The 23,134-nt window shown below is 52.4% G+C and overlaps 11 protein-coding genes across 11 annotated transcripts; 7 read left to right on the top strand and 4 right to left on the bottom strand.

Moving 5' to 3' along the window:
• Positions 1 to 425: 425 nt before the first annotated feature.
• PG985_003783 (uncharacterized protein) lies at positions 426 to 2,213 on the top strand (the record flags this gene model as incomplete). Its single annotated transcript, XM_066823552.1, has 1 exon — positions 426 to 2,213. One exon carries the CDS (start codon positions 426 to 428, stop codon positions 2,211 to 2,213), a length of 1,788 nt encoding a protein of 595 aa, XP_066686712.1.
• A 540-nt stretch (positions 2,214 to 2,753) lies between these two features.
• Positions 2,754 to 3,794, bottom strand: PG985_003784 (uncharacterized protein; the record flags this gene model as incomplete). Its single annotated transcript, XM_066823553.1, has 5 exons — positions 2,754 to 2,803; positions 2,882 to 3,086; positions 3,179 to 3,249; positions 3,323 to 3,430; positions 3,518 to 3,794. 5 exons carry the CDS (start codon positions 3,792 to 3,794, stop codon positions 2,754 to 2,756), a joined length of 711 nt encoding a protein of 236 aa, XP_066686713.1.
• Positions 3,795 to 4,391: 597 nt separating this feature from the next.
• Positions 4,392 to 5,623, top strand: PG985_003785 (uncharacterized protein; the record flags this gene model as incomplete). The annotated part of the gene is made up of 2 exons (XM_066823554.1): positions 4,392 to 5,369; positions 5,420 to 5,623. 2 exons carry the CDS (start codon positions 4,392 to 4,394, stop codon positions 5,621 to 5,623), a joined length of 1,182 nt encoding a protein of 393 aa, XP_066686714.1.
• Positions 5,624 to 6,472: 849 nt separating this feature from the next.
• Positions 6,473 to 8,647, top strand: PG985_003786 (uncharacterized protein; the record flags this gene model as incomplete). The annotated part of the gene is made up of 3 exons (XM_066823555.1): positions 6,473 to 6,912; positions 6,981 to 7,584; positions 7,637 to 8,647. The coding sequence occupies 3 exons, from the start codon at positions 6,473 to 6,475 to the stop codon at positions 8,645 to 8,647; spliced, it is 2,055 nt and encodes a 684-aa protein (XP_066686715.1).
• A 465-nt stretch (positions 8,648 to 9,112) lies between these two features.
• Positions 9,113 to 10,703, top strand: PG985_003787 (mitochondrial carrier domain-containing protein; the record flags this gene model as incomplete). Its single annotated transcript, XM_066823556.1, has 5 exons — positions 9,113 to 9,523; positions 9,694 to 9,938; positions 10,007 to 10,193; positions 10,293 to 10,597; positions 10,679 to 10,703. The coding sequence occupies 5 exons, from the start codon at positions 9,113 to 9,115 to the stop codon at positions 10,701 to 10,703; spliced, it is 1,173 nt and encodes a 390-aa protein (XP_066686716.1).
• Positions 10,704 to 11,272: 569 nt separating this feature from the next.
• On the top strand, positions 11,273 to 12,240 carry PG985_003788 (glutathione-dependent formaldehyde-activating gfa protein; the record flags this gene model as incomplete). Its single annotated transcript, XM_066823557.1, has 4 exons — positions 11,273 to 11,516; positions 11,607 to 11,691; positions 11,757 to 11,928; positions 11,992 to 12,240. 4 exons carry the CDS (start codon positions 11,273 to 11,275, stop codon positions 12,238 to 12,240), a joined length of 750 nt encoding a protein of 249 aa, XP_066686717.1.
• Positions 12,241 to 13,092: 852 nt separating this feature from the next.
• On the top strand, positions 13,093 to 14,880 carry PG985_003789 (uncharacterized protein; the record flags this gene model as incomplete). Its single annotated transcript, XM_066823558.1, has 3 exons — positions 13,093 to 13,173; positions 13,645 to 14,385; positions 14,440 to 14,880. The coding sequence occupies 3 exons, from the start codon at positions 13,093 to 13,095 to the stop codon at positions 14,878 to 14,880; spliced, it is 1,263 nt and encodes a 420-aa protein (XP_066686718.1).
• A 388-nt stretch (positions 14,881 to 15,268) lies between these two features.
• PG985_003790 (peptidase C13 family-domain-containing protein) lies at positions 15,269 to 16,341 on the bottom strand (the record flags this gene model as incomplete). Its single annotated transcript, XM_066823559.1, has 2 exons — positions 15,269 to 16,196; positions 16,313 to 16,341. 2 exons carry the CDS (start codon positions 16,339 to 16,341, stop codon positions 15,269 to 15,271), a joined length of 957 nt encoding a protein of 318 aa, XP_066686719.1.
• A 2,773-nt stretch (positions 16,342 to 19,114) lies between these two features.
• Positions 19,115 to 19,900, top strand: PG985_003791 (uncharacterized protein; the record flags this gene model as incomplete). Its single annotated transcript, XM_066823560.1, has 1 exon — positions 19,115 to 19,900. The coding sequence occupies one exon, from the start codon at positions 19,115 to 19,117 to the stop codon at positions 19,898 to 19,900; it is 786 nt and encodes a 261-aa protein (XP_066686720.1).
• A 387-nt stretch (positions 19,901 to 20,287) lies between these two features.
• On the bottom strand, positions 20,288 to 20,874 carry PG985_003792 (uncharacterized protein; the record flags this gene model as incomplete). The annotated part of the gene is made up of 2 exons (XM_066823561.1): positions 20,288 to 20,574; positions 20,673 to 20,874. 2 exons carry the CDS (start codon positions 20,872 to 20,874, stop codon positions 20,288 to 20,290), a joined length of 489 nt encoding a protein of 162 aa, XP_066686721.1.
• Positions 20,875 to 22,007: 1,133 nt separating this feature from the next.
• On the bottom strand, positions 22,008 to 22,952 carry PG985_003793 (uncharacterized protein; the record flags this gene model as incomplete). Its single annotated transcript, XM_066823562.1, has 1 exon — positions 22,008 to 22,952. The coding sequence occupies one exon, from the start codon at positions 22,950 to 22,952 to the stop codon at positions 22,008 to 22,010; it is 945 nt and encodes a 314-aa protein (XP_066686722.1).
• Between the last annotated feature and the right edge of the window lie 182 nt (positions 22,953 to 23,134).

Genomic DNA, 23,134 nt, shown 5'->3' on the forward strand with positions numbered 1-23,134 from the left:
TTTAATGTATCTCCATCCATGGTCTGGTCACCTACTTCCCGGCTACAGTCTTCGGGTGGGTTACCAATCTGGCGGGTTGGTGGGTTGGCGGGTTAGCGCGCGGCAAGTGGCTCTACCCCACCGCTAGCTCTGGCTGGACCTAGGCCCGGTCGCATTTCTCGGTCGCAACCGCTGACCTTCCCTCCCTTTAGAAACCGACAAGCACGACTGAATGGCCACGACAGCATCTGCGCCCTTCTGGCCTGCAGACGAAGGCGCATGCGAACCATCCAGCATCGAAAGTATAGCCAATAGCATGGCCATCATGGGGATGGGACCCCGGGACACGTTCGATTGACCCGTTTCATCTATCGCCGCCGCCGAACGAGACCGCATTCCATCCAACTGCCAACAACCAACAACACTTCACTGAACGTCTTTACAAAATGGGCGACTTCTGGCCCGTCGAAGAGGAGTCTAGGAACATGACTATGAACAGGAGGCGTTCTCTTGATACTTTTCTTTCGGACGCAGCGCGTAGCGACCACGATACACCCTCCAAGCGGGCCTGTTACTGTTCCGAGAGCCTCTCCAGCCGCGTCACGGACTGGCTGAGCCAGTTACCCCCTGATAGCCCATCTGACCCGGACATGTTCGGGAAGTTGAAGAGAGACAAGGGGAAGGGGAAAAGTAAGAGTGATGGCAGTAGCGCTGCAGGAGGATATGATACCCCGGCGCAATCGGCGCAATCGGCGCAATCGGCGCCCAGTGTTGTGTCGGGTGTATCTCGCCCGCCCACAGTCGCATCTACAGGGACTTATCAGAGCTCCTCATCCACCGGGAGACAGGTTGAGCGACAAGACTACAGGCGCGTGAATCTGATGGAGAATGGGATCGAGATGCTGCCCCGCAAGACACCCTTGCCGGCGCACGTGTCTGCTCTTTGCAATACCATCGGAAAGCCCCGAACATCGCCCGAGCCGACCCCCGAGGAGGCCGAACAGGAGATGGCGTTTCTCCAAAGCTTGCAGTTTCATGGCGCCACTGAAGCCGAGGTCGAGGACCACTACAAGGACGACTTGTTTCCAGGGGGCAAGCGTGTATGCAAGGATGGTCTGGCATTCCGGGCTAAACCCACGTTTCAACACTGCATCCCCAGCGGCCCGAGCCCTAATAAGGTGTCGAAGCCGATCCCGGATTTGGTGTACGGGTATACGACGAAGCCCGAGTTCACGAAGTTTTCCGAGTCCGATCGTGTGGCCGGCCAGAAGCTGACACCACCGATGGGCGAGATTGCCAGCAGCGGCGACCTGTCGTTCCCCTTCTTCGTCATTGAGTTCAAGGGAGCCGGGCCCGTGAACGGCAATCCGTGGGTCGCGACGAACCAGTGTCTCGGCGGTTCCGCCACGTGCGTCGAAACCGCCGAACGACTCAATCGACTGTTGCGGCAGTATCCCAACGCCAAGACGGTCGATAACACGACCTTCAGCATCGCCATGGACCAGGGCATGGCTAGCTTATATGTATCTTGGAGCAGCGACAAGCTGAAGTACTACATGCGAGACGTAGACTATCGTTTCGACCTGGAGAACCCAGAAAAGTATGTGCTCTTCAGGCGCTACGTCAAAAACATCCTGGACTGGGGCAAAGGGCCGCGTCTCCGCGAGATCCAGGAGGCCTTTGATTTCCTGCTCGAGGAAGACCGGAAACGCGCCTCTGCTCAAGCTCGTCAGAGACCCCCACCTTCGACCAGTGGCACCCCTTCCTCCAAGCGCCCAGCAATTTCACAGGCTGGTTCCCCCTCAGTGGCCTCGCGGGTCAGCAGCAGCAGAACGCAGTCGGATCGCAATGACCGACCCGCGCGGACGGGCCCGCTTCCTACCCGACAGCCCGGATACCAGTCGCCTTCTGCCGCTTCGGACGCGAGGAGCTATCAATCCGGCTCGTATGCTGGCGGCGGCGGCTCTCGCGCCAGCTCCGGCGCCGGGTCCAGGGTCGGCCGGGACAGGAGTCCCAGGCCGCCCGAGAGCCGCCCGGGAAATGCGCAGTCCAGACCCCCGGCGGGCCCGGGCCACGACGGCAGACACGCGCCACCGCCGCCGCAAAGGCCCAGCGGCTCGCCCCCGAGGCCCGCCAACTACGCGCCGCAGAGGCTCAACCCGCCGTCGCGTGACGCGCGCCGCGGTGGTGATGTGCGCAGGCAGTTTCCTGATGCCTATGATCGAAGGCTATGATGATGTTACCAGTGACTTTCATGATGCATGTGATACCCAGGAGACCATCGAATTTCGAATCTGAGCAGCGTTCTTGTCTTGTTTTCTTTTTCGTCATTTTACTTGCGCTTTTCTTTTTGGTTATTTTGGTTGGGCTTGTCTTGTTCTTGGTTCTTGCGGGTTACTGTACAGTAGGAGGGATCTGCTCTTAGACAGAACGGACTATAAATACGTCACAGATATATACTTCACTTTTCTGGAGCCTCGCTGATATGCACGCTGTCATGGTATTTCCTTGTTTTAAGGAGGAACAACCAGTTTCTCACCTCACATGAGCTAGATACCTTATTGCCAGAACTTTCGATGGCCATGCTATCCATACAACTTCCCTTTCTGGGGGGGGGTCAAGCTGTTTGGGATGTGATGATTCCCAACAACACGAACGAGACGCTTAATCGTCGATAGGCAGAATGTGTCGTGCGCCCGTTTTTACTTGTTCTAACGCAAATGAATGGTTGGTTAGCTCATAAGATCCTCCCATAGGTGGGAGTTAGCCGCGAATCAAAACGCACCTTCGAGATAGTTCTTGACTTGTCCATAGTTCTTGCATACTGCGACACGAAGGAGTCACTCCCTGTTAGCATGCTTCTTTCCGCCGCCGATATCCTCAAAGATCGTTGCGGACTTACCGTGATATCCATTGAAGGCATTCTCCAGGGTCACGGGGCCCGGGCTGCCGTTCTCGTCCCGGGGCTCAAGGGTGATGTCGCCTGCACACATGGCGGCCTGGCGCATGTAGTCGACGCAGTGCAGGAAATGGGCCTCGTAGTCCGAGGGGATCCCGATCGCGGTGGAGTTGGTCAGGACGCTGGAGAAGATCTTGCCCATGATGTACTGTCCGAGTGTTTAGGATGTCAGCTCTACTGTTTTCCGAAGTGTTTAAAGCCTTGTAATGGGTTTTGAGGAACAGCATTGGGTTCACTTACCACACAGTGTATCTGATGGGTTACTGAGGTAGTGTTGTATACCTTCCCATCCTCACCAAAGTCGGAGCCAGCTAGTGTAAGTGGTGTATAAGTCAGTCGTCGTTTGGAAACAAGTATCTGAGACACGATGAGCCAGTTTCTTACTTGGAATGAGAGACTCCCATTTGGCTTGCGTCTTGGGCTTGAGAAACTCAGACGCCGCCAGTGGCGTGAAGTCCGGGTCCGCATTCCATTTCTGGACAACGGTCAAGACTATGATACTCCTTCGGCATTAGTTAAAGCACTCATAGTCCTCTCCAATTCAATGATCCAAGGCATGGTGAGAGAGGCATCACGTACAAGTAGGACCCGCATTCGTGTAATCACCGCCCACCTGTACCGAGGACACACCACCAAGAGACAGCCCGGCACCGGCGTAGTGGAGAAGAGCCAGTAACCCGATAGTGTTGACTGTGAGGAGGACCATGTTGACGAGCCAGGAGACGGACTGCAGCGTCGTGAGGCAGGTTCGCCTTTCGGACCACTTTGCGCTCTGTGCTGCTGCCGCTCTGGACCATTCGTACTTTTCCTGGTCGTCTATCGCCGTCCCCGACAGCAACTCTTCGCGGTCTGCCATGGCTGATGTAAAATAGGAAGATATGTATATCTTTGGTAAGTAGTACCGTGGAAATTTTGGTATGGTATAGTAAGTCGTTTCGAACTGCCCTAAACTTCCGAATGTTAATTACAGAAAAGATATAATCTATAAGCATTTATCGACGGCGACGTTGTTCTCTTTATGAGTGCCCAGGTTTCCTTTGGTATCCCCAAACATGTTTCAAAGTGCAGCTTGAGACGAGATGGTGGAGTCTGGGCACGACCTACCCCAGTCTATCCTGGCCGGAAATGGACATGGCACTGAAACATCGAGGACCCCTGTCGTTTTATCCGCGATTCTGCTAGATCTCATCTTTCAGATGAAGAGATGCATATTCGCCCTACAAACATATTGTTTCACGGTGGGCATCTGACTGTGTGCCTCTCTAAGGTACTACGAGGGGAGACGCCCGTCCTCGGGTCCACTCTAATCTGACCCGACGAGCTGGATCGGCCATCGTAAGGTTAACAGCCGAGGCCGGAATAGAGTAAATATACACGCGCCCCTCTACTTTATTTTATTGTCCTCTTCCCATGAACTTCTTGTATAGCAGACTCAGGACCTCACAGCCCTCCAATGCCCGTCATCATCCGACCCAAACCCGGTCCTGCGGGAACTAGCCGTCACAGCCCTGCCGCTGATGGGTGGACCTTGCTCAACAAGACATCAAACCGTGACAGCCACCGGGAGATGCTCAGCACATCGGTTTCCGAGGCCGACCACGGCGCCGTGATTCCCTACCAGAGCGGCTTCATCGAAACGATCCTGCGCGCCTGGAAGCAGGATATGCACCTGGAGCTGCGGCCGGACGACGTCTGGCTCGCGGTTCTGACGCAGCTCAGCTTCTTCGTCAACGGACCGGGCCGCGCCGAAGCCCTACGCCACCATTTCGTGGCTCACAAAGGCCAGCAACGCCTGGTCGTTGAGTACGGGGACACCAAGGCCATCAGAGACATCGACGTGTCTTTTTTGACAGAGCGATTCGTGGGTTTAGCGCGCGACCGGCTGGTAGATCCGGGCCTAGCCGACTGGCTGCTTCCGGTCTTCACCACGACCCTTCCCCACGACCGGACCGTCTCAGCCGCCGTTTTCCTAGGCACTATCCGGCAGTACTTTCGGTACGATGCGATGATGGACTGCGGGTTCCCATCTGTTACACTGCACGGCGAGCGCAGCGACTGGGTCGCCCTAACCGCCGGCGTCGCCCGGCTTGCCGATTTCGCGGCGTGTCTTGACAATGAGGACGCGGATTCGCTGCGCCAGTGGTCACGATGCTTGGGGGTGGCCATCGGCCGCATGGTCGACAGCTTCGACCGGCCGGACGACGCTGATGTGCGCGACTTCTGGATGCGCGCCTGCCACACAGCCGGTGAGGAAGGGTCCGGCGACACCGTCATCCTGTCCGGCTGGTTGACCGCATTTGCCTGGTGGCGTGCCGACGGCACGAGACAGCGTTCGTTTACTGAGGCGCGGGTCACGGAAATGCGGCGGTTTTATGGAAGAGCAGACGACGACGACAACAATGCCGGCCCGTCGATGCTGGAGCTGGATGGCGTGAGGTTCCCGGTCATCATGCAGAGAGAGCTTCCAGCCGGGGTTACCAGAACCCCCATCACCTTCCATCAAGGCGGCGGGAGCACCGACGCCACACTCCTGGCGGGATCAACCGGGATGCGGCTGGTGGACGAAGCGCGCAGCAGAGCGCGGCCGTTCACTTCTTGGTGGCTGCTTGGCGCACCTCTACCTCAGCCACCGAGGGAATCAGCTTCACAGCCCGCCGGCAGGCAAAAGAGAATGGCGCTCTCTAGTTCGGAGAGTCGTCGGACTACTGGATTGGTTCCACGCGCGTCGCCGAGAGAGCCCCGGAGGAAAAAAGGGGAAAGCGATTGGCATCATGAATTCTCGGGCCGCTGCCGACCCTTAGTACTACCTCGGCGCTCGGTGTCACGGCGGAGGAACCAGTGCTCTAACCAACTGAACCAACCCGTCCCCAACCGGGCATTAAGACGACGTTGTCAAGTCAGCGTTTTGACCGTCTAGTAGAGCTTATCACCATCCTTTACACTCGGCGCCGCACTTTGCCTTTTGTAGATCTCAGATCCCAGCTATATAGTATATCATTTAATGTCCATTTGACCCGCATGGGAGATTGTAAGTACATCCAGCTCAGTGGCTGGCGACACTGCCCAAAAGGGGTATCCCGTGCGCGCGGTTCACGAAACCTTCAAACGAGTAGTGATGACGGTTCTCCACCGTCTGTAGATATAACGAAGGATGCAACAGAATATATCTCTCATTGAACCCGTACTTACGTACGATCGTACTAAAGCCCATTGAGTAGAGAGAGCTATCTTCATCCAACCGAAATAACCAAAAAGAGATGCCGGATGCTTGTTTGCCTCGTTAGATGTCTTGGAGGCAGATTTTCTGACTTGGAGGAGTGGTTCAGGCCCCTATTGGTCGCTGGCCAACAGTCAGCCACGGAGCATGGGGCTATGCATGCATGCTGCTCCCTACCCCGCCAAAAGGCCTCCCGCCTACAGTAAGCGGAGGAGACAGAAATGTTGCCTTATAATATCTCACTTCACCTCCCTAGGTCTCTGCCTCAAAAGAAAAGCTAGGACTGTTACGCATTCGGTGTAGCTGTGCTGCCCAAAATGGCTGAAATGTTGGGCGCAGTAGCGTCCGGCATAAGCATTGCCCAGTTCGCCGGAAGCATCATCAAAACAGGCTTCCGCATCAAGACTTTACTTGATGATGTCCGAGATGTTCCCGAGGACCTGCAACGCCATCTCGGGCAGATACAAGTGTTAGCATCTCTGCTCGCCGAAGTCGACCATGGTCCATCGATCAGCAACGGGGCGCTCCTTGCCGCTGCTGAGCAATGTCGGCAAGCCGCTCTGGAGTTAGACGTATTGGCAACCGAGCTGTCAAACCAGGTTCAATCATCTCAAGGCTTCAACCGACGATTTCGCTCCCTCCAGGCTGTGCTGCAAAAGAGCACACTCGCACGGCACGAGAAGCGGATGCAGGCATCCATGCAAATGCTTATGCTGGCATTGCAATTGACTAGTCTCTGCCGACAAAACGAGCTCATGTGAGACTTGCAGACTTGCACGAGTCGCTTCACTACCATCTCGAAAATGTTTACTGACTAAGACACAGTCAACTACAACAGTCTCAGCCTGGTCTCATTGCGGCCGAGGTAATTGGCAGTCTTCAGGTCGCCAGAAGAGCAGACCAACCACGGGGAAACGCACACGGAACTGGTACTGGAATTTATAGAACTCGGGAGAGATTCCAAACGGGTCCGAGTGCAGATGTAAAAGCAATACACCGCCTGGGTTTGTTCCAGCCTACTACAACTATCGGCATTGACTGGCTTACCGGCTCCCTTGAATACCAAAACCCTAGCCATGCGACCGTCGCAGAAACCAAAACGGGAGGGGATGAAGAGACCATTTCATATCGCGTCAAAGTCCGATTTCCCCGTTGGCTTTCGGAAAGAGCACTCGACTCGCTTCTCTACAAGAATTCCCTAGGGTGGAACCACATTCTTGTACCATACAGCGTTAGAAGTATGAGGTCAGATGTGGGTTCTCAACTTTCGCATATCATGCATACAGACGACGTTCAAGGGTTGAAGGTATCTCTTCAAGGTGGAGCTATTGCCCTCCGGGACCATTTCATTCAGGAGTTTGATTACTGGATAAATGAAACAGGAAAGCGATCTAATAAGCGAAGGTATGATGAGGAATGCTTATTCTCGGTAAGTTGTGCTTACAAATATGGCAGTTCATATCCAGGTCTAACCATATCAGCTCGCAATGGGCGCTAGAGCCTGGAAGATCGGCAATTACTTGGAGGAGATGGGCGTTTCACGAGCATCAGAAGAATATAGTGTTGCCTCAGCGGCCTGGAATAACGACGATGCACGCGCCTATCACCTTCGAAGTTTTCTACTGAAGCTCGATGATACCTTTCCTATCATTGTATCCTTGGCCTGCTTCATTGGGACCATTGAAGAGTTCCGAATTCTGCGACGAGAATTTTGGCCCGACTCGCAATTTTTTCATGAATCTTTCACTGACATAAGGGTTGAAGTAGCTGCGAGCATAGGATCGAGTTGTGCCGGGAATTATGCTCATCATACCCTGCAAAGTGAAAAGATACGCCAAATTCTCCTTCAACAGGAGGGTTTATCTTACGAGTTCGGTTCATATCCCGAGACGTGCACCTTGCTGAGATGCGTCGAGATGATAATCGGTCGAGCAACCTTCAACGGAGACGACTTGATTTGTAGCATCTGGGCGGAATTGTGGTTGGAGCTTGCAAATGCTGGTTTCGCCTACAAAGATAATTTCCTTCTTCAAGACAGGCCGGTTCAATTCGAGAAACCTTCCCGAAGACTTCCTGCTTGCGGATGGGTCACGAATTTGCTCGAGGGTGTCAGGCGAGGGTTCTTGGGACCCAACCGCAATCATGCCACAAGACAGCGTCGCTTCACATGCCTGGTATTTGATAGAGCCATGAACGAGGCTCTTGGGGTGTATCTTGGAATGCTAAGGACCTGCGGAGTGGATTTGGCTTCGCTTCATCGAGGCAAGTTGCCGATGTTGCGAGAATACAGAAACGGTGAAAGGGGACGCCCCTTCGTCGACACGCCGTGTCTTACTCTATACTGCACTGGCCTCACTCACGGCCCGAACCCAGAGGATTGGCGATTTTTTTGTGCCGATGATACGGAGTCGTACGCTGGAGACTTCTGGGAGCTCGTAGATCCAGCGCCGTTGTGGATCCCAGGAAGCTGGGTTGACGATGATATGGACTAGGGTCCTGGGCGAACTTTGCAATTGCGGCTCGTTTACAACGCTAGCTAATCGGTGCTATTTCTCTGGGACGATCAAAGTGAAGATGGTTTACCTGAGCATAATAGATGCATAAGTTATGATCCCTGACCCGAGATCCAAAAAGACGGGGCATGATCAGTTGGTTTATGCATGTTGGGTTAGGGGTCAGTTGGAGGTGGGATGGATTGGCTGCAGCCCCTTATCTCTATTGACGACGTGATCAGGGCGACTGGAGCACGTCATTGCTGATAGCTGATTGATTACTAATGTCGGTTGGGAAACCCCCGAGCACTGCCAGGATTCGCGCGCGCTTTGAAACCCGAACACTCCGTTTGACAACATTCACCTCCATTGTTAAGTATATGATGCTGCGATATACCATAGACTAGAAATGGAATAGAAGACGGTATCGATCCAGTTCACTCTTATCCATCATTTCGTTACACAATGGGGGACCTGGAGAACCAGGCGCAGGCCGAAGACGCCGAGCGCACCCCGCTTCTCGCGAAACACCAGCAGCAGCAGCAGCAGCAAACGCAATCGGCACCACTGCGCCCAGTCGAGCCCATCCCGGAAAGCGATACCAGGTCTAATGAACCGAATGAAGGCGACGAGCAGCACGAAGCCGCCGCGCTTCTCGAGCCGCGCCCGCAGGAGTCGCCCCGGCAGCGCACTAAGAGTTGGTGGTTCTGGCGGGTACTCTGGACGGTGCTCGGCGCGCTGGTGCTGGCCGTCTTCATCAAGGGCTGGGTGGACGCTAAAGACGTCGATTTCGACCTGGGCCGTGCCCTGAAGCGCGCTCTGGGCGGCGGCTTGAGCGGTGCCGCCGCCATGGTTTTGCAGGTGCTACTGCTGATGGTTAGTGCAATTGAAACCACCTCCAACCCCCAACCCAATCAATCCCAACTTCGGGAGCTACTGCACGGGAATATCCTGCACCAAACCAATCAATCCAATTCAACTTGGGATGATGAGATTAAAGTAGATGACAATTTAAACGGAAACTATATGCGCTTACACCATGACAGCCAATTCGCACGATCATGAACTACCAATACCGTCACGGCACCGGACTGCGGACTGCCACCAAAACGCTCTACCGTGAAGGTCGCATCCGTCGGTACTACCAGGGCATGGGCGCCGCCCTCGTCCAAGGCCCCGTCGCTAGGTTCGGTGATACGGCTGCCAACGCGGGCATCCTGGCTTTGATGCACTCCAACGGGTACCTTGACAAGTTACCGTCCCCCATCAAGACCATCTTCGTGTCGCTTTGGTAAGCCAGACTCCCCCGTCGCTCGTCGCGTCGGTCATCTCAGGCAATCGCTTATTACCTTCCCACAGTGCTGCTGCGTTCCGGATGATCTTAACCCCTATCGACACACTCAAGACCACTCTGCAGGCCCAGGGTGCTCGCGGCACGTCGTTGCTTCGTCAGAGGGTCAAGACACATGGCGTGGGCAGTCTCTGGTGGGGGGCTTTCGCAACTGCCGCGGCCACCTTCGTCGGCAACTACCCCTGGTTTGCAACGGTAAGTGCTTCTTACTTGCTCTAGTCCTATCCTGGTCCACTGAACTTCAGTATGCCGCTATTGTTGTCGTCACTGACACTTGGGGATTGCGATATAAAGTACAACCTCCTTTCCGAGCTGATCGAAGAACCGCCCCACCACCCCTTGGCCGTGTGGCTGCTCCGCCTAGCCTTCATCGGCTTCTGCGCCTCTGTTATCTCGGACTCGGTCTCCAACTCGCTCCGCGTCGTCAAGACCTACCGCCAGGTCAACGACACTAAGGTCTCGTACTCGGAGGCGGCCCGGCTCGTCGTGCTGCAGGACGGCATCTCTGGACTCTTCGGCCGCGGTCTGAAGACGAGGATATTGGCCAACGGCCTGCAGGGCATCCTATTCACTATCTTGTGGAAGTTGTTCCTGGATCTGTAAGTTTTCTGCCGTATCTTTGTTCTCTTTCGAAGTAAGGGAATTGTGTTGTTGATGCTGACTATCTGGTCGTTTTGTAGCTGGGAAAAGGAGACAAGCTCATAGTATCAAATTCAGCTGCTTCCTTGCAAGGATTAGAGCTTTGGTGGGAGTAATTGGCAACGAACGGCCACCAGATCTATCTAGCGGTACCTTGCCTGGAAACATTCTCTATCAATTTTCTTTAATCGGATTGTCCGTTGGACACTCAGGGCACCTGGATTAACAAAGTAGTTGCACATCCTACTTTGGGATTTCAGCTGCCTTGAATGTTACGGATCATCCGAGAAGACCGAGTTGATGCAGAATGTCTTCTTGTAAGGTAACGCTAACGGAGCTAGTGGCGTTATTTTGGTAATAGGAAGCAGCGAGATGGGGAGTATATAGCTCTCATGAGGTAATAAATGTCAATCAGGGTCGTTTCAGCTCCATGCTGAGATAGAGATCACGTATGACCCCAAGGCGACGCAAGATCCTGGGTTACACGAAAATGGTATCTTACATAAGACTTACCCCGCTCCCATGTTCCGTACCTGTAGATCAGCACGTTCTTTCTTGCCTTTGAGCCGGCATATTCAGTCTCACCCTTATTGTTGGGCTATGCAAGGCATCAGCTCTGACCACTGCACGTCATCATGGATGTCCCCAACATGATCCACTACAACGGAAATTGTCACTGTGGGCGCTATCGATTCATGTTGTCCCTTCCCGAGAAGATCGGATTCGCTAGGTCATGTGCCTGTCGTCTCTGCACCAAGAAAGCCTACCTGTGGTTGGCCCCTCCTGAGGGGGGCTTTCAGATCACAAGAGATGATGGCGAGCTGACAGAATATGATTCCGGTGTTCTTCTTGACAAGGTGGTCACTTACTTCCAAAGAGGTCATATTCGTTTACACTGGCGATGCAAAAAATAAACAGGCTGACAAGACGCGTGTATCTAGTTCTGTAGTCACTGCGGTACAGGTGTAGTGGGCCAGCACTGCGCGGGTCCCTTGAAGGACGCATTCTTGGTGAATGTGCGAGCTATTCAGGGGGTCAACCCGTTCGAAATCGAGTACGTCCAAGCCCGTACCGACTATGATAAGTATCAAGCTTCTATCAAAGGCTAAATATCTATAGGATTGATATGACTATCGTCAATACCGTATATGACCAGCCAGCTACCGAGTCGTCGACCGACACCGGGCCGCCTTATAGTTTCTCATGCCACTGCCGAAGCGTCAAAGCCATACTCAACGTAGCGCTCAAAGATAAAGAAGTGAAGGAGGACAACTGCAGCAGATGCGTGAGGGTAAGTATGTCCAGCTCAAAGATCCTCTCTAGTCGGCAGGGACTCTCTGACGTGACTTGAAAGACTGGCTACATCGGAGTTTACCCGACCAAGGAAGAAGTCCATATCCCAGACAGCAGCTGGGAGAACAGCTTCGCCTATGCAGGGACATATGGCGGAGGCGCCCATCACTGCAAGACATGCGGGGTCTTTGTCTTTGCCGAGGTGGCGGGGCCCCCTATCTCGGTCTTCGGCGGTTTGGCCCCGGATAGGAGGGAGCATATGCTCGGGGTTTACCGGAGGAAATATGGGCTTGCAGCCTCTGAACGTTAGGTGTGTTGAAGGGTTCGACGTGGGATCGTTGGATATCGAGAGGTCTGATGAAGGTACCGAAGGATACACAGTTGAATCTCAGGAAGGGGAACTTGGAGCCGCATAGGTTTATGATGTAATAAAGTATGTTGGGCTGCCCATGATTCTCGGTCAACAGAAGCGATTCAGGTATTCAACATTCCAGACCAGCTGGAGGCGCATGTACATAGTGGCTGAGCGCCTTGATTTCTCTTCCCATCGCCCGTCGTTTTCCATTCGTTCTAATCATATCCTATTTTTGGCCGTACCGCGGCATAGAAACTTATTTTCAAGCCCAACGAGATAGACTACCAACTACTTAGTCCGTCGCAGGTCACAGATTGATTGAGAGCAGATCAGGCGTGCATCAATGGTACATAACCTCAAAGGGCTGATGGATGCAGCATTCCACCAGATCCTTGGATTATGACGCTTTGTACATAAGCGTCAAGATTGAAGAAATGAGAAGGTGGGGTGTACATCCGAGACAAGCATACAGTCAGTCGTCGGTCAGCCAAAGAAGACGATTGGCGGAAGACAGATGGCCACGTCAGAGTCAGCCCCCAAGGCATTTGGGCCAAAATACGGGCGCAAGGCGCACTCCATCCATGACGAAAGACCGGTTATTGGTCAAGCCCCGGCATAAAGCCACAGACGTATATTGGCCAGACAGCTCATAAGTTAACCTCGCTGCCACGTTGAATCCGGCTTCAGCTTGTCATCTACCACCCCTCGTCCATTACAGAAACTACTGTGTGTGATCAATCGTCACATAGGCGAACTGATGCTTCCTACAAGGACAAAACTATTACTATGAGCGATCCGTACCCAAACATGGAGCACTCAGAGATCATCCCGACCGACCGCGACTCGGGATTGGGACAAACCCCGCCAGAGATCCAGGACAACGTGATAGTGAGTCTAACTTACCGTTGCTGGCACACGTGGAACCTAAACATCAGTTTGTCTATTAACAACAACCGCTTTGAAGGAAATATCAGAACGAAGTAAACCCAATGAAGTAGGGTTGAAATCTGATACGGACCCCTCTCACTTTAAGCCAATTCCAATATTTCGACCGATACACATATACAGTCATTCAAACTGGACTTCATACTGGATGCGAGGTAGTCTGGATGCGATGATGCAAAATTTGATATCCGAGAGCGGAAATCAATATAATCATTTCTATGGTTCAATTCAATGCAACACACATGAATACTGCAAACATGAACACTGCAATATTGACAGTAGGGCCACCTTGTTTGGTGTGCTCAAAACAGCCCCAAGGGTTGAGAATAAACCTTACAATGCATTCAGATCACGACGAAAGGTATTGTTCCTAAGAATTTTCAATTGCAAATGATAAGCTGACCATCCTTACAGGCAGTGTCCCTTATTTCAGAGCCGACTGCCCAATATAAGCCGTATGCATCTATTGAAGACGACCGGGCTGGATCTATTATCCAAAGCATTGGCAAAGACTTCCAGCTTCTTGACGCCGGATTCGCCGAGTTTTATCGAGTGGCTATTTCCTATAATGACTGGGTCAATTCCAGGTTGGAAGAGCTACATCGTTCGTTTCGGGGTAGTTTTTCGGATGGAAACACCTACTACGGGGCGTTGGGTCAGTTCTTGGAACAGTCCGCCAAGAGGAAGGCTGAAGGGGACCACATTCCACTTGCACAATTCAGATCGGAAGGTCAAAAAGCGGATGCCTTGATACTCTATTTGCAGGACGGTTTTGAGACACCCTACTGGGATCTGCTATCCGAAAGATTCATCCAATCTTGCAATGACGGGGAGGTCGACGTTGCATACAAGTCATTCGTTTTCCACGTTGTCAGCAGCGTGGTATCTCGGACCTGCGCAAGGCTTCAGAAGTTGAAAACGGAGTACTCTTACGAGCTGCCTAGCGAGATTAGGGAACGTATACTACCACGAATAAGCATCCTAAAGAACCTGATGGACTCGATAACTACGGATGCTGGGGTCCCTGAGGACCTGTACGCCAATGTGTTCTTGGCAATGCAGAATCAGGCCAACTTAACGAACGAGGCAGCGACACCCGGATCGCCTAGCACTGTAACCCGGTTGCCAAGAAACGCAGAAGATCTAACAGACCTCGTGAGTTTATCGCATTACTGACTTCACTATGAGTAGTGCTGAGACCATACATAGGAAAAAGTCAGATCGAGCACACTGTTCATTGTGTTCTTCGCCTTGGCCATCATCCCAGCCTGTATCGGGTTTGCTCGCTACTGGAGTATGGGAGACGAAGAAGGAGTCATAGGTATCTCAACAGACGCCGACTTCATGTGGCTTATTGCTAGCAACCTTCTGGCCTTGCTTGGCACCTTGTTCGCTATCATCCCACTGTTCAAGCTCACAAGGGGGTCGGTAAAACATCAACTTGCCCAAGCTGGGTTGTGGCTGTCGGTAGCACTCGGGATCGCCTCAATTGCTTCATACTGCTTCGTAAACAAATGTTGGAGCTCTCTGTTGTCGTTTTTCAGCAATTTCTTTGCCATCAGCGCTGTATACTCCTCCACACAACATGTCGGTAGTCAGAGCCTACCTGACGGTGAAGCTGGAGCGGCGAAGAAAATGAAGAAGGAGTGAAAGAGAAGATTGCATACAGGATTTTTTTGACGTCTGGTATAGGATAGTTGTACTCTCTTTTGGCATTTTCATTTTCACAAATTAACGACTGGGCATCTCGCTTGATATCATCGCAGTGGTTTAAGTTCCGTGCTGAAAATATGAACGTAGGCGCTACCGCCCTGACAGGCATACAAATCGACAACAATACGTAGAATCACAAGTCGAAGACATCATTGAGAAATCATATTAATTCATATCATTTGTACGGGGAGCAAATCCACCTTTCGTGGATTCAGCATCAGCTTCCCAATTGTCAATCTCCATCGTCGGCCTTGATACAGTCCCAGAGACTCCAATCTATCCCTCCTGGCATCTCCAAACTCCAAGATGCTCGTGTGCTACTGCATCAGTCAAGGCGCTTAGACATCTTCAGCACCAGAGCACGACCGAAATCGGGAGAGGCCTGCATAAGGGACTCGAACTCGATGCATTCCGCTAGATCTTCCGCAATACAGGCGCAGTAAAGAGCTAGCATCGAGCGAATCCTATCTCCGTCTTGGGTGTTGTCGAAAACGAACTGAACAAGGCTCACGATGTCGACCATACGGCTCTTGTAGACTGCAAAAGACCGAAGCGTCACGTAAAGTCTGTGAATCGACTCATCTCCCAGGCCGGCGATGTCGTATTTGTCCGCCAGTACGTAGAGCTTTGCGTGAGAAAGCAACACATTCGTGTAGTCCTCTTCCGCCTTTATATTTCTTCTCGGATTGAAGCAGCCGGAGGGCAGAGTCCACTCTTCGGTATCGGTGAAAGCCCGGATCATGGCACCACTTTTGCTTTTCTTGACCCGGCAGTCATCACATGCAGCCAGCGGGACGGGCTGGTCACATTCGTGACATAGATATGGCAGACAGCTCCGATTGCACTTCGTACACGTGCAGTTATGGGTTCCTTCAAAAGGTCGGGAATCGGGAGCACCGGAGCAGCTGGCACACCGTGCGGTGTCTGTCTTATGCTTTATGTTGTAGAGCGCTTTCTCAGACTGGTTAGGCGAATCGTTGCCAGCATCAGCCTTTGTCGAGGGCGGTGACACGTCAGGCGGGACCGTGGGCTCGGGAGTTTTGTAGTCGTGGGTGTAAGCCCACTGAGCGAACCGTGCGAAGGTATCGCTGTCGATATCGTCCCAGACGACGCGACCCTCTCTTGCTTCTTTCATGTCGCCATCGATCAGGACCTTCAGAGGCTTAGACAGGCGCGAAATTGCATCGGCATGGACGTGAATTTCCGTCGGGCTTGACCCAACGACGAAAGTGATGACGCGGGAGCGTATGAATCTTGTATTGTTTCATCAGCGAGCTGACCCAAAATGGTGATAGAAGAAGCAGGAAGATAGCTGGATGCAAGATCGGTGACGGCGGCAGCGGCAGGGACATGCTTGGGAGAAACTCACTCGTCGAACGCCACAAATGGCAGCGACATCTTGGTTACGTGCACCAGCTTGGTGGAGGAATCAAGGTGTTTGGATGTTCAAGGGATCAATGATGGTGATTATCGAGAGTCTGGTAGATCTTGTGTTGCGGTGCCAATTTTCTGTACGACCACTTGGGGTGGAAGGTTAAATCAAAGGAGTGGTGGTGGTTGCTTCTGGATTGGGGGATTTCATAAGGACTTTGCAACTTGTGTCTGTTAACAGGGCGTGCCCGTTCGCTCTTTAAATAAGTACTTGGTATTCTTATATTCAATTCACTCTGCTTTTACACAGGCTGCAGCTTCCCTTAAATAAGTCCCTGTAGCTCACTGATTCCAATTGCAAGCTGCTTCCAGAGGTCAGCCTCTCACTTTTGATGTCTACTATTTTAGTAAGGAGCTACATGGCGTACCTGCTTGAACTACAAAGAAACAACTAATATTGCTATTGCAATCATCCACAGGTCCTATCTCAAATAAGCGGCCCTACACATAATTTTCCAACGGTATGGAAGCATGTTAGATCGTTATTTGTGTTCCTCTACCTCTCCTTAGAACAACGTCCCGATAATTGTGATAAGTTTTAGTAATTGTTAAAGCATTACTGGCGTACAAACCCCCGTCGGGAACCCAGCATCTTGGTACTTGCAAACCATTCCTAGATAATTGTGGCCAGCGGTTAGATGACTGTGCCAGCGTAACACCCAAGAGTGACTCCCAAACAGATGAAAACGGCTAGAACTACGCAAGCGAGACCTGGTTTCCTCAACCATTCATGCTTTCCATCAATTTTGCTTAATTGCCGGATTCGGTTTGAGCGTCTTGCTCAGAGCAGTGCTTGCTGGGTACGACCTAACCCAATTCATAGGGCTGTACATGGTAACGCTTGCGCCAATCATCGCACTGGGCACAACACACTTTTCCTCCTACAACAAGCCAATACTCTTCCCACTCCAGACTAGGTTGCTTGAAGTTCTTTATTCCGAGCCATCTAGCCAAGCTATCTCCAGCCACGTAAAGAAACCATCTTCTACCGCTGTAGCATAATCATCCCAGAGCTCCGAAAACAATCCAGTCATTTTCGGGCTATTTCGGGACATCGTGCCCTGCGCTATCGTCACTATCCTGCTTCGCGGACACACATCAGACCAAGAGTCTGTCGTTGGAACTCTGCCGTTCTACCTCGCCTTGCTGTTATGTAGAAGGGGAGTTCCCCAGAACCTGGACCTTTATTGGCTTATGTATCCATGAGGTGTGGTCAAATACAACCGAAGCTCGCCCATCCTTTCCCACCTTGGCACATGTTCTAGGCGTCACAGTCGTCACGTGGCACTCGCCAACTATCACGCGAAATCCACACCTGTTTGCGAGAGTGCTACGGGTATGTATTTGCCGAAGACACTGGGCCCCGAACTCGACGGTATACCATCCCAACTTCTTTGAACTAGGATCGTGCAATGAGCTGTTTACAGCAACCTCTCAGCAAAATGCTTGGAACAGTTATGCTAGTTCCACTTATATGCACGGCCTCCCGCAAAACCTTGTCTTTGATTCAACGACCAGAGACAGTGTGGTAGGCAGACGACTCAATACAGGCTAACGTATTATGTCCGAAGCAGCCCGCTGCTGAAACACCGAACCAATCATCACTAGTGCTGACATTCTCCGGCGCGTTTGGGTCCTTGAAATCCAGGCAAAACTTCAGGCATCGAATTAGTCGGTGCTCACTTTAAGTAGTAGCATATAAGCGGATTGAAATGCCGCTTACCCCGCCAGTCTGTTGTACCGTCAATGGCAGCATCCCATCCTCCATTAGCCTTCGTGTGCCCAGACAAATTGACGTGTTCAAAGTAACTCTGCACCTGCCAACACCATGCGGCTCATTGACGTCGAAACACTCCAGCTGCACGAGTTCCAAGACGGAACAGCAATTCCCAAATATGCTATTCTTTCCCACACGTGGTCGGGTCGAGAGATCACGCTGCAGGAGTATGAGCAGCTCTTAGATTGCGAACCGAGCGCGCATCCCGTTCACCTCAAACGAGGGTACCACAAGATCGTGTTGGCCTGCAGGGCCGCCGAAGATCAAGGGATCCGTTGGTGCTGGGTTGATACGTGTTGTATCGACAAGAAAAGCAGTGCTGAACTCACAGAGGCGATCAACTCCATGTTCAAATGGTACCTCCAGGCCGCTGTCTGCTTGGCGTATCTCGACGACTTGGAGGTGATGACAGAAACCCAGCATAGGATCGGACGGGCCCCGTTCATGGAGGACTGTCGTTGGTTTACTCGGGGCTGGTGTCTACAGGAACTTATCGCCCCTGGGAAACTCATCTTTTACGACAAGCAGTGGAATGCTGTGGCATACAAGTCAGATATCCCGGAGTTCCTTTCAGACATCACGGGTATCGCGCAGAGTGTCTTGGAAGACCCTGGTGAACTTTCTAGAATCCCTGTCGCATGCCGTCTCTCATGGGCATCCAACAGGAGGACTACCAGGGTAGAAGACCAGGCGTATTGCCTCTTGGGTATCTTCAACATCAATATGCCGTTACTCTACGGCGAAGGATCCAAGGCGTTCTTACGGCTCCAGCAAGAGATTCTCCGTCAAGATGGCGACCTTTCTCTCTTCGCTTGGGACCCTGACCCCGGCCAACAGGAAACATACATGGATATGTTTGCACCATCTCCAGTGAACTTCGCCTCCTCTTTCGATACCTTGACCAAGTCTGAAGGGAACTTTCACACACTGAATGTGTGCTCGGTGACGAGCCGTGGAATACGGATGTCGAAACCCATCGCCGTGCTGGGGACTCTAGACAATCCTACAACGAGCTCGTACTACTACATATCACTGGGGTGTTACAAAACCTCCGAAGGCCCGTGGGTTCTGAAACTCCAAATGGTAGGACCCGGGGTGTACGTGCGCATGCGGCAAGAGGGCGGCTTTTGGTTCAAGAGGAATCGACTTGACATCGGCGACATTTACATATTGCCCAGCATCACCCACGCCACGACTTCGTCCATCGAGAGCTATCATCGCAGCAGCATTCGGCTTAATCCTCTGGAATTGGAAATGACACATTTTACGGAGCCGAGCCCGGTGGAAGCGTTCGACTTCGCGAACCGCCGATTCCTCACACGAGATCTCCCCAATTTCCGGGCCTACATCAAATACATCCCAGACATGACGAAGAAAGATACGTTCTGTGTCCTTCTATTAAAACTTGAAGATCAGCCAAACCATCCACCACAGCTATGGTTCTATCTTTTACACTCGGATGTGTGGACTCGGGAAATAGCCGGCAGGTACTTTGCTTCCACCGACCAACTCGTCGACCATTCGATCCTTTTGGCTGATAAGACGCATCTTGGGACTGATGAGAGCAGGCAGATCAAGGTGGGAAACTACCTGTGCTCTGCATCGTTCGAAACTGTGGAAGCTCAAGGGGAGCCTGTCCATGAAGTCACGATGGTGTGCGCAGAGAAGAAGGATCCTGAACCAAGGAGCACCACGACATCAAAGACAACTCATCGCGGACGACATGTCCACCGGCATAAGAAAACGTAATTTCGCCAGCAGTTGCTAGCCTAAGGTTCAGGTTCACCTACACATTCATGGTTACGGGGCCGGACGTTGATAACGTAGCTGTGCTCCAGACGACTCAGACCGTGGTATCCCACATTGTAAGCACAGCAGGAGGTAAGTTCTTGAACCCCCCACTTAACTCTGCTTTCTGAGTTCATTGCTACGATATATAGCTGTGTTTGCCGTACTTACTGCTATCACTAGCCGACGAGATCATGAGATAGCTGAGAAGAAAGGATTGTCTGAACAATACATATGACAAAGTGAAGTACCAATAGCCAGTCCTTTGAAAATTATATATTATGAAGCGAAATAACAATTCAATTCGTCCCGATCCCAACACCATCCCCAAATCCTAACCGAACCCCCCTATTTCTTCTCCGGGATGAAGTCCGCCAGCATGCTCGCCGCCTCGGCGCCCGCCTTGATGACCTCCTCGGCGTTGGCGCCCAGGTCGTTCTCGCAGATGGTCCAGACGCCCGAGGCGGCGTGCAGGGCGCGCGCGACGTCGTCGCCGTGGCAGCCGACGAGGGTGTTGAACTTGGCGATGACGCCCGTGCCGGCGTCGTCGAGCTGCGCCTGCCAGTCGCGCGGGTTGCACCAGTTGAGCGGCGCCGTCTTCTTGCCGCGCAGGTTGTCGATGAAGCCGCCGCCCCCTAGAAACCGATTAGTAAACGTCTTCTGATATAATTTCCTCGCCACTAATACAGCAGCAGACATGTGTGTACGAAGGGCAGCAAAAGGTGGAACTTACACTCGCCGTTGCCCTGGGCCGAGCTCATGAGGTTGTTGGGCACGTAGACACCGACGTACGGGAATGTCGGGTGGAACTTGTAGGCGCAGTAGGCCTTGCCGCCGTCGCGCTGCACGAGGTCATTTAAGGTGTTGTTGAGGGGCGCGGCTGAGGCGAGGCCGGCAAGGCCAGCCACCAGGAGAGAACCGAACGTGAACTGCATTGTGATGTTTATTGGATATCTTTTGGGGTTTGGAGAGAGTTTTCAAGGTATAGGGATGACAGGATCGGAAGGTGGATGGATCTGGTGATTGCTGATGTCGAGGATTGTGATGTGCTGAGGAAAGAACGGGAGTATACTGGGAATCAACTTGCACTTTATATCTATCATGTTTATCCCCTGGCATGGTTTTACCCAAGACAACCTTCTACTGCTGCTGGTATCATGATAGTGCTCAATCTCCAAGGAATTTCTGCATCACGGCGATTTTGCCAATATCCCATTAAAACCACACCGAAATTAGCGGGCGACGAGGTTTGTCCATATGCTTACTGTGGTTAGTGCGAGATCTACACAGTTGGCGGTGGATCGGTAGTTGCATTGTCCCAGTAAGTAATCAACAGAAGCCCGGCCCATTCCGCCGCTATTCACGTCGCCGTTCATTTCTGCCGCGTTTGTGGAGCCCGAAGACCCGCTTGGCATGAAGCTTGTGTTTACTGTGGCATGCTATTAATAGTCGCCCGCCCGCTAGATGGGGGCCTAGACGTGCCGATCGTGAGTCGGCCCCACCTACAGCCGTCGCGGGTGAATCAGTTGGAAAGACAGTCGAGCCCGAATTAGCAATGCCATCTTCATAAGACCTGGGGAAGTACTACTCATACAGCAAGAAAAAGTACAATGTCTCAAGACATGCCCTTCTGTGATTCGCCTTCGACGCGAGAAGGATTGCATCCGCTAAGGCGCACATTAGAACAATAACGCTACAATATGACTTCACCAGGCCGATACGTCAACAGGCTTTGGGAGTTAGAAGTGGCAAGATATAGCAAAAGCACATGTGTGAGGCGGTGAAGCAAAAGCCTTTCATTATTAGCTATGTACTGTGCTATTCTTCCCAACGCGCATGTGCCAGATGACTACTGGACACAGAATAGCTAGAAGCAGCAAAACAAGCCAGTGTCATAACCAAATGTTGTGCCCATCTCCCAGGACAGAGAATTCTCTAGCAAAGCGAAGCAAAGTCAACCTTCATGCAAGCTCTGAAGCAATCTGGAGCTAAAAAGCAAGGATTGGAGTCAAGCGATTGACGTTCCTGTCCATCTATGCGGCTTGGCACATCTACTCTGTTCCATGTGTTAGCACCTGTACTGTGGGTTCGTGGAAGCAGCCTTGGGGAGGATCTGCGTACCTTTTCTGTAAATGACCTTGCGAATCATCGCAAGTCTGGCCCGTCCGTGTCCACTGGTTGAGCTGCTTCGGTCATCCAGATCCCGCTCATTTTTGGCGAGATTCAAGGGCGACAGGGTCTTCTTGCCAAAAAACCCGTACTTCGAGTTTGACACCATATGCTTCTTGCAGAGGTTGCCCTTCTTGATAAGCATAGAGGTAACATCGAGGGGCAGTCGGAGATGGATGGACTGGGCCAGGGCCGAGAGCCGGCGCTTGCCGGGGTAGTCGGGGTCGGGACAGGCCTCGGCGTCATTGTCCAAGAGCGCCTCGAGAACCTGCTTCCACTGCTTCATCTTGTCGGCCTCCGTGGTGTTGAACATCTGGTCCATCAGCCAGTGGATGGGCGCCAGTTGCGGTGACTCACACACGAACACATTGTATCCGCCCGGTCGGTTGTCGGCGCCAGCCTCGATGAGCGCCTTGGCCATGTTCGGATGGCCGTGGGTAATGGAAATGACCAGTTCCGTTGTGCGGGGCGGGAATTTCGGCGGCCATGAAAGGAAATAGGTGGTAGGCCCGCCCGTGATGGTGTCGTAAGGATCGGTGTTCACCTCGAGGTTCGGCTGAATCTTTTGCATACGGCGAAGGGTTTCGATCCGCCCGTAACGTGCTGCATAGACCAGGGCCCTGGTGTGGGTCTGCTCACAGTAGAGGGCCGGAAGAAGTCCCTCGTACAGGTTCTTGCAGGTGACAGCCAGGTTGCGAAAATCATAGAGGCAGAGGTAATAGAGGATCTTGTCGAGAACCTCCTGTGGGACCTTGTGAGGGAAGATGCCACCTTCGACCGATGATCCACTGTCACCGACCTGGCGCGCGACCTGGCAGCTCTCGGGGTTGATGTTGGTAGACATGGTAACAGAACTGGTTCAAGCTCGTGTTAGCTTAGTTTGTTTTATTGGTCCTCGCTTTGGGCCAAAGAGAAAAAAAAAGCGGATGATGACATGTCCCAACTTACAAAGCAATTGGTGGTTTGGGTTTTGCGGACTGTACGCTTGATATCGGCAAAGAAAACAAGTCTTGTTAAAGTGCGAGA

The sequence above is a fragment of the Apiospora marii genome (assembly GCF_038362585.1).
Source record: "Apiospora marii strain CBS 49790 chromosome Unknown utg000003l_segment0_segment0, whole genome shotgun sequence".
NCBI lineage: Eukaryota > Fungi > Ascomycota > Sordariomycetes > Amphisphaeriales > Apiosporaceae > Apiospora > Apiospora marii.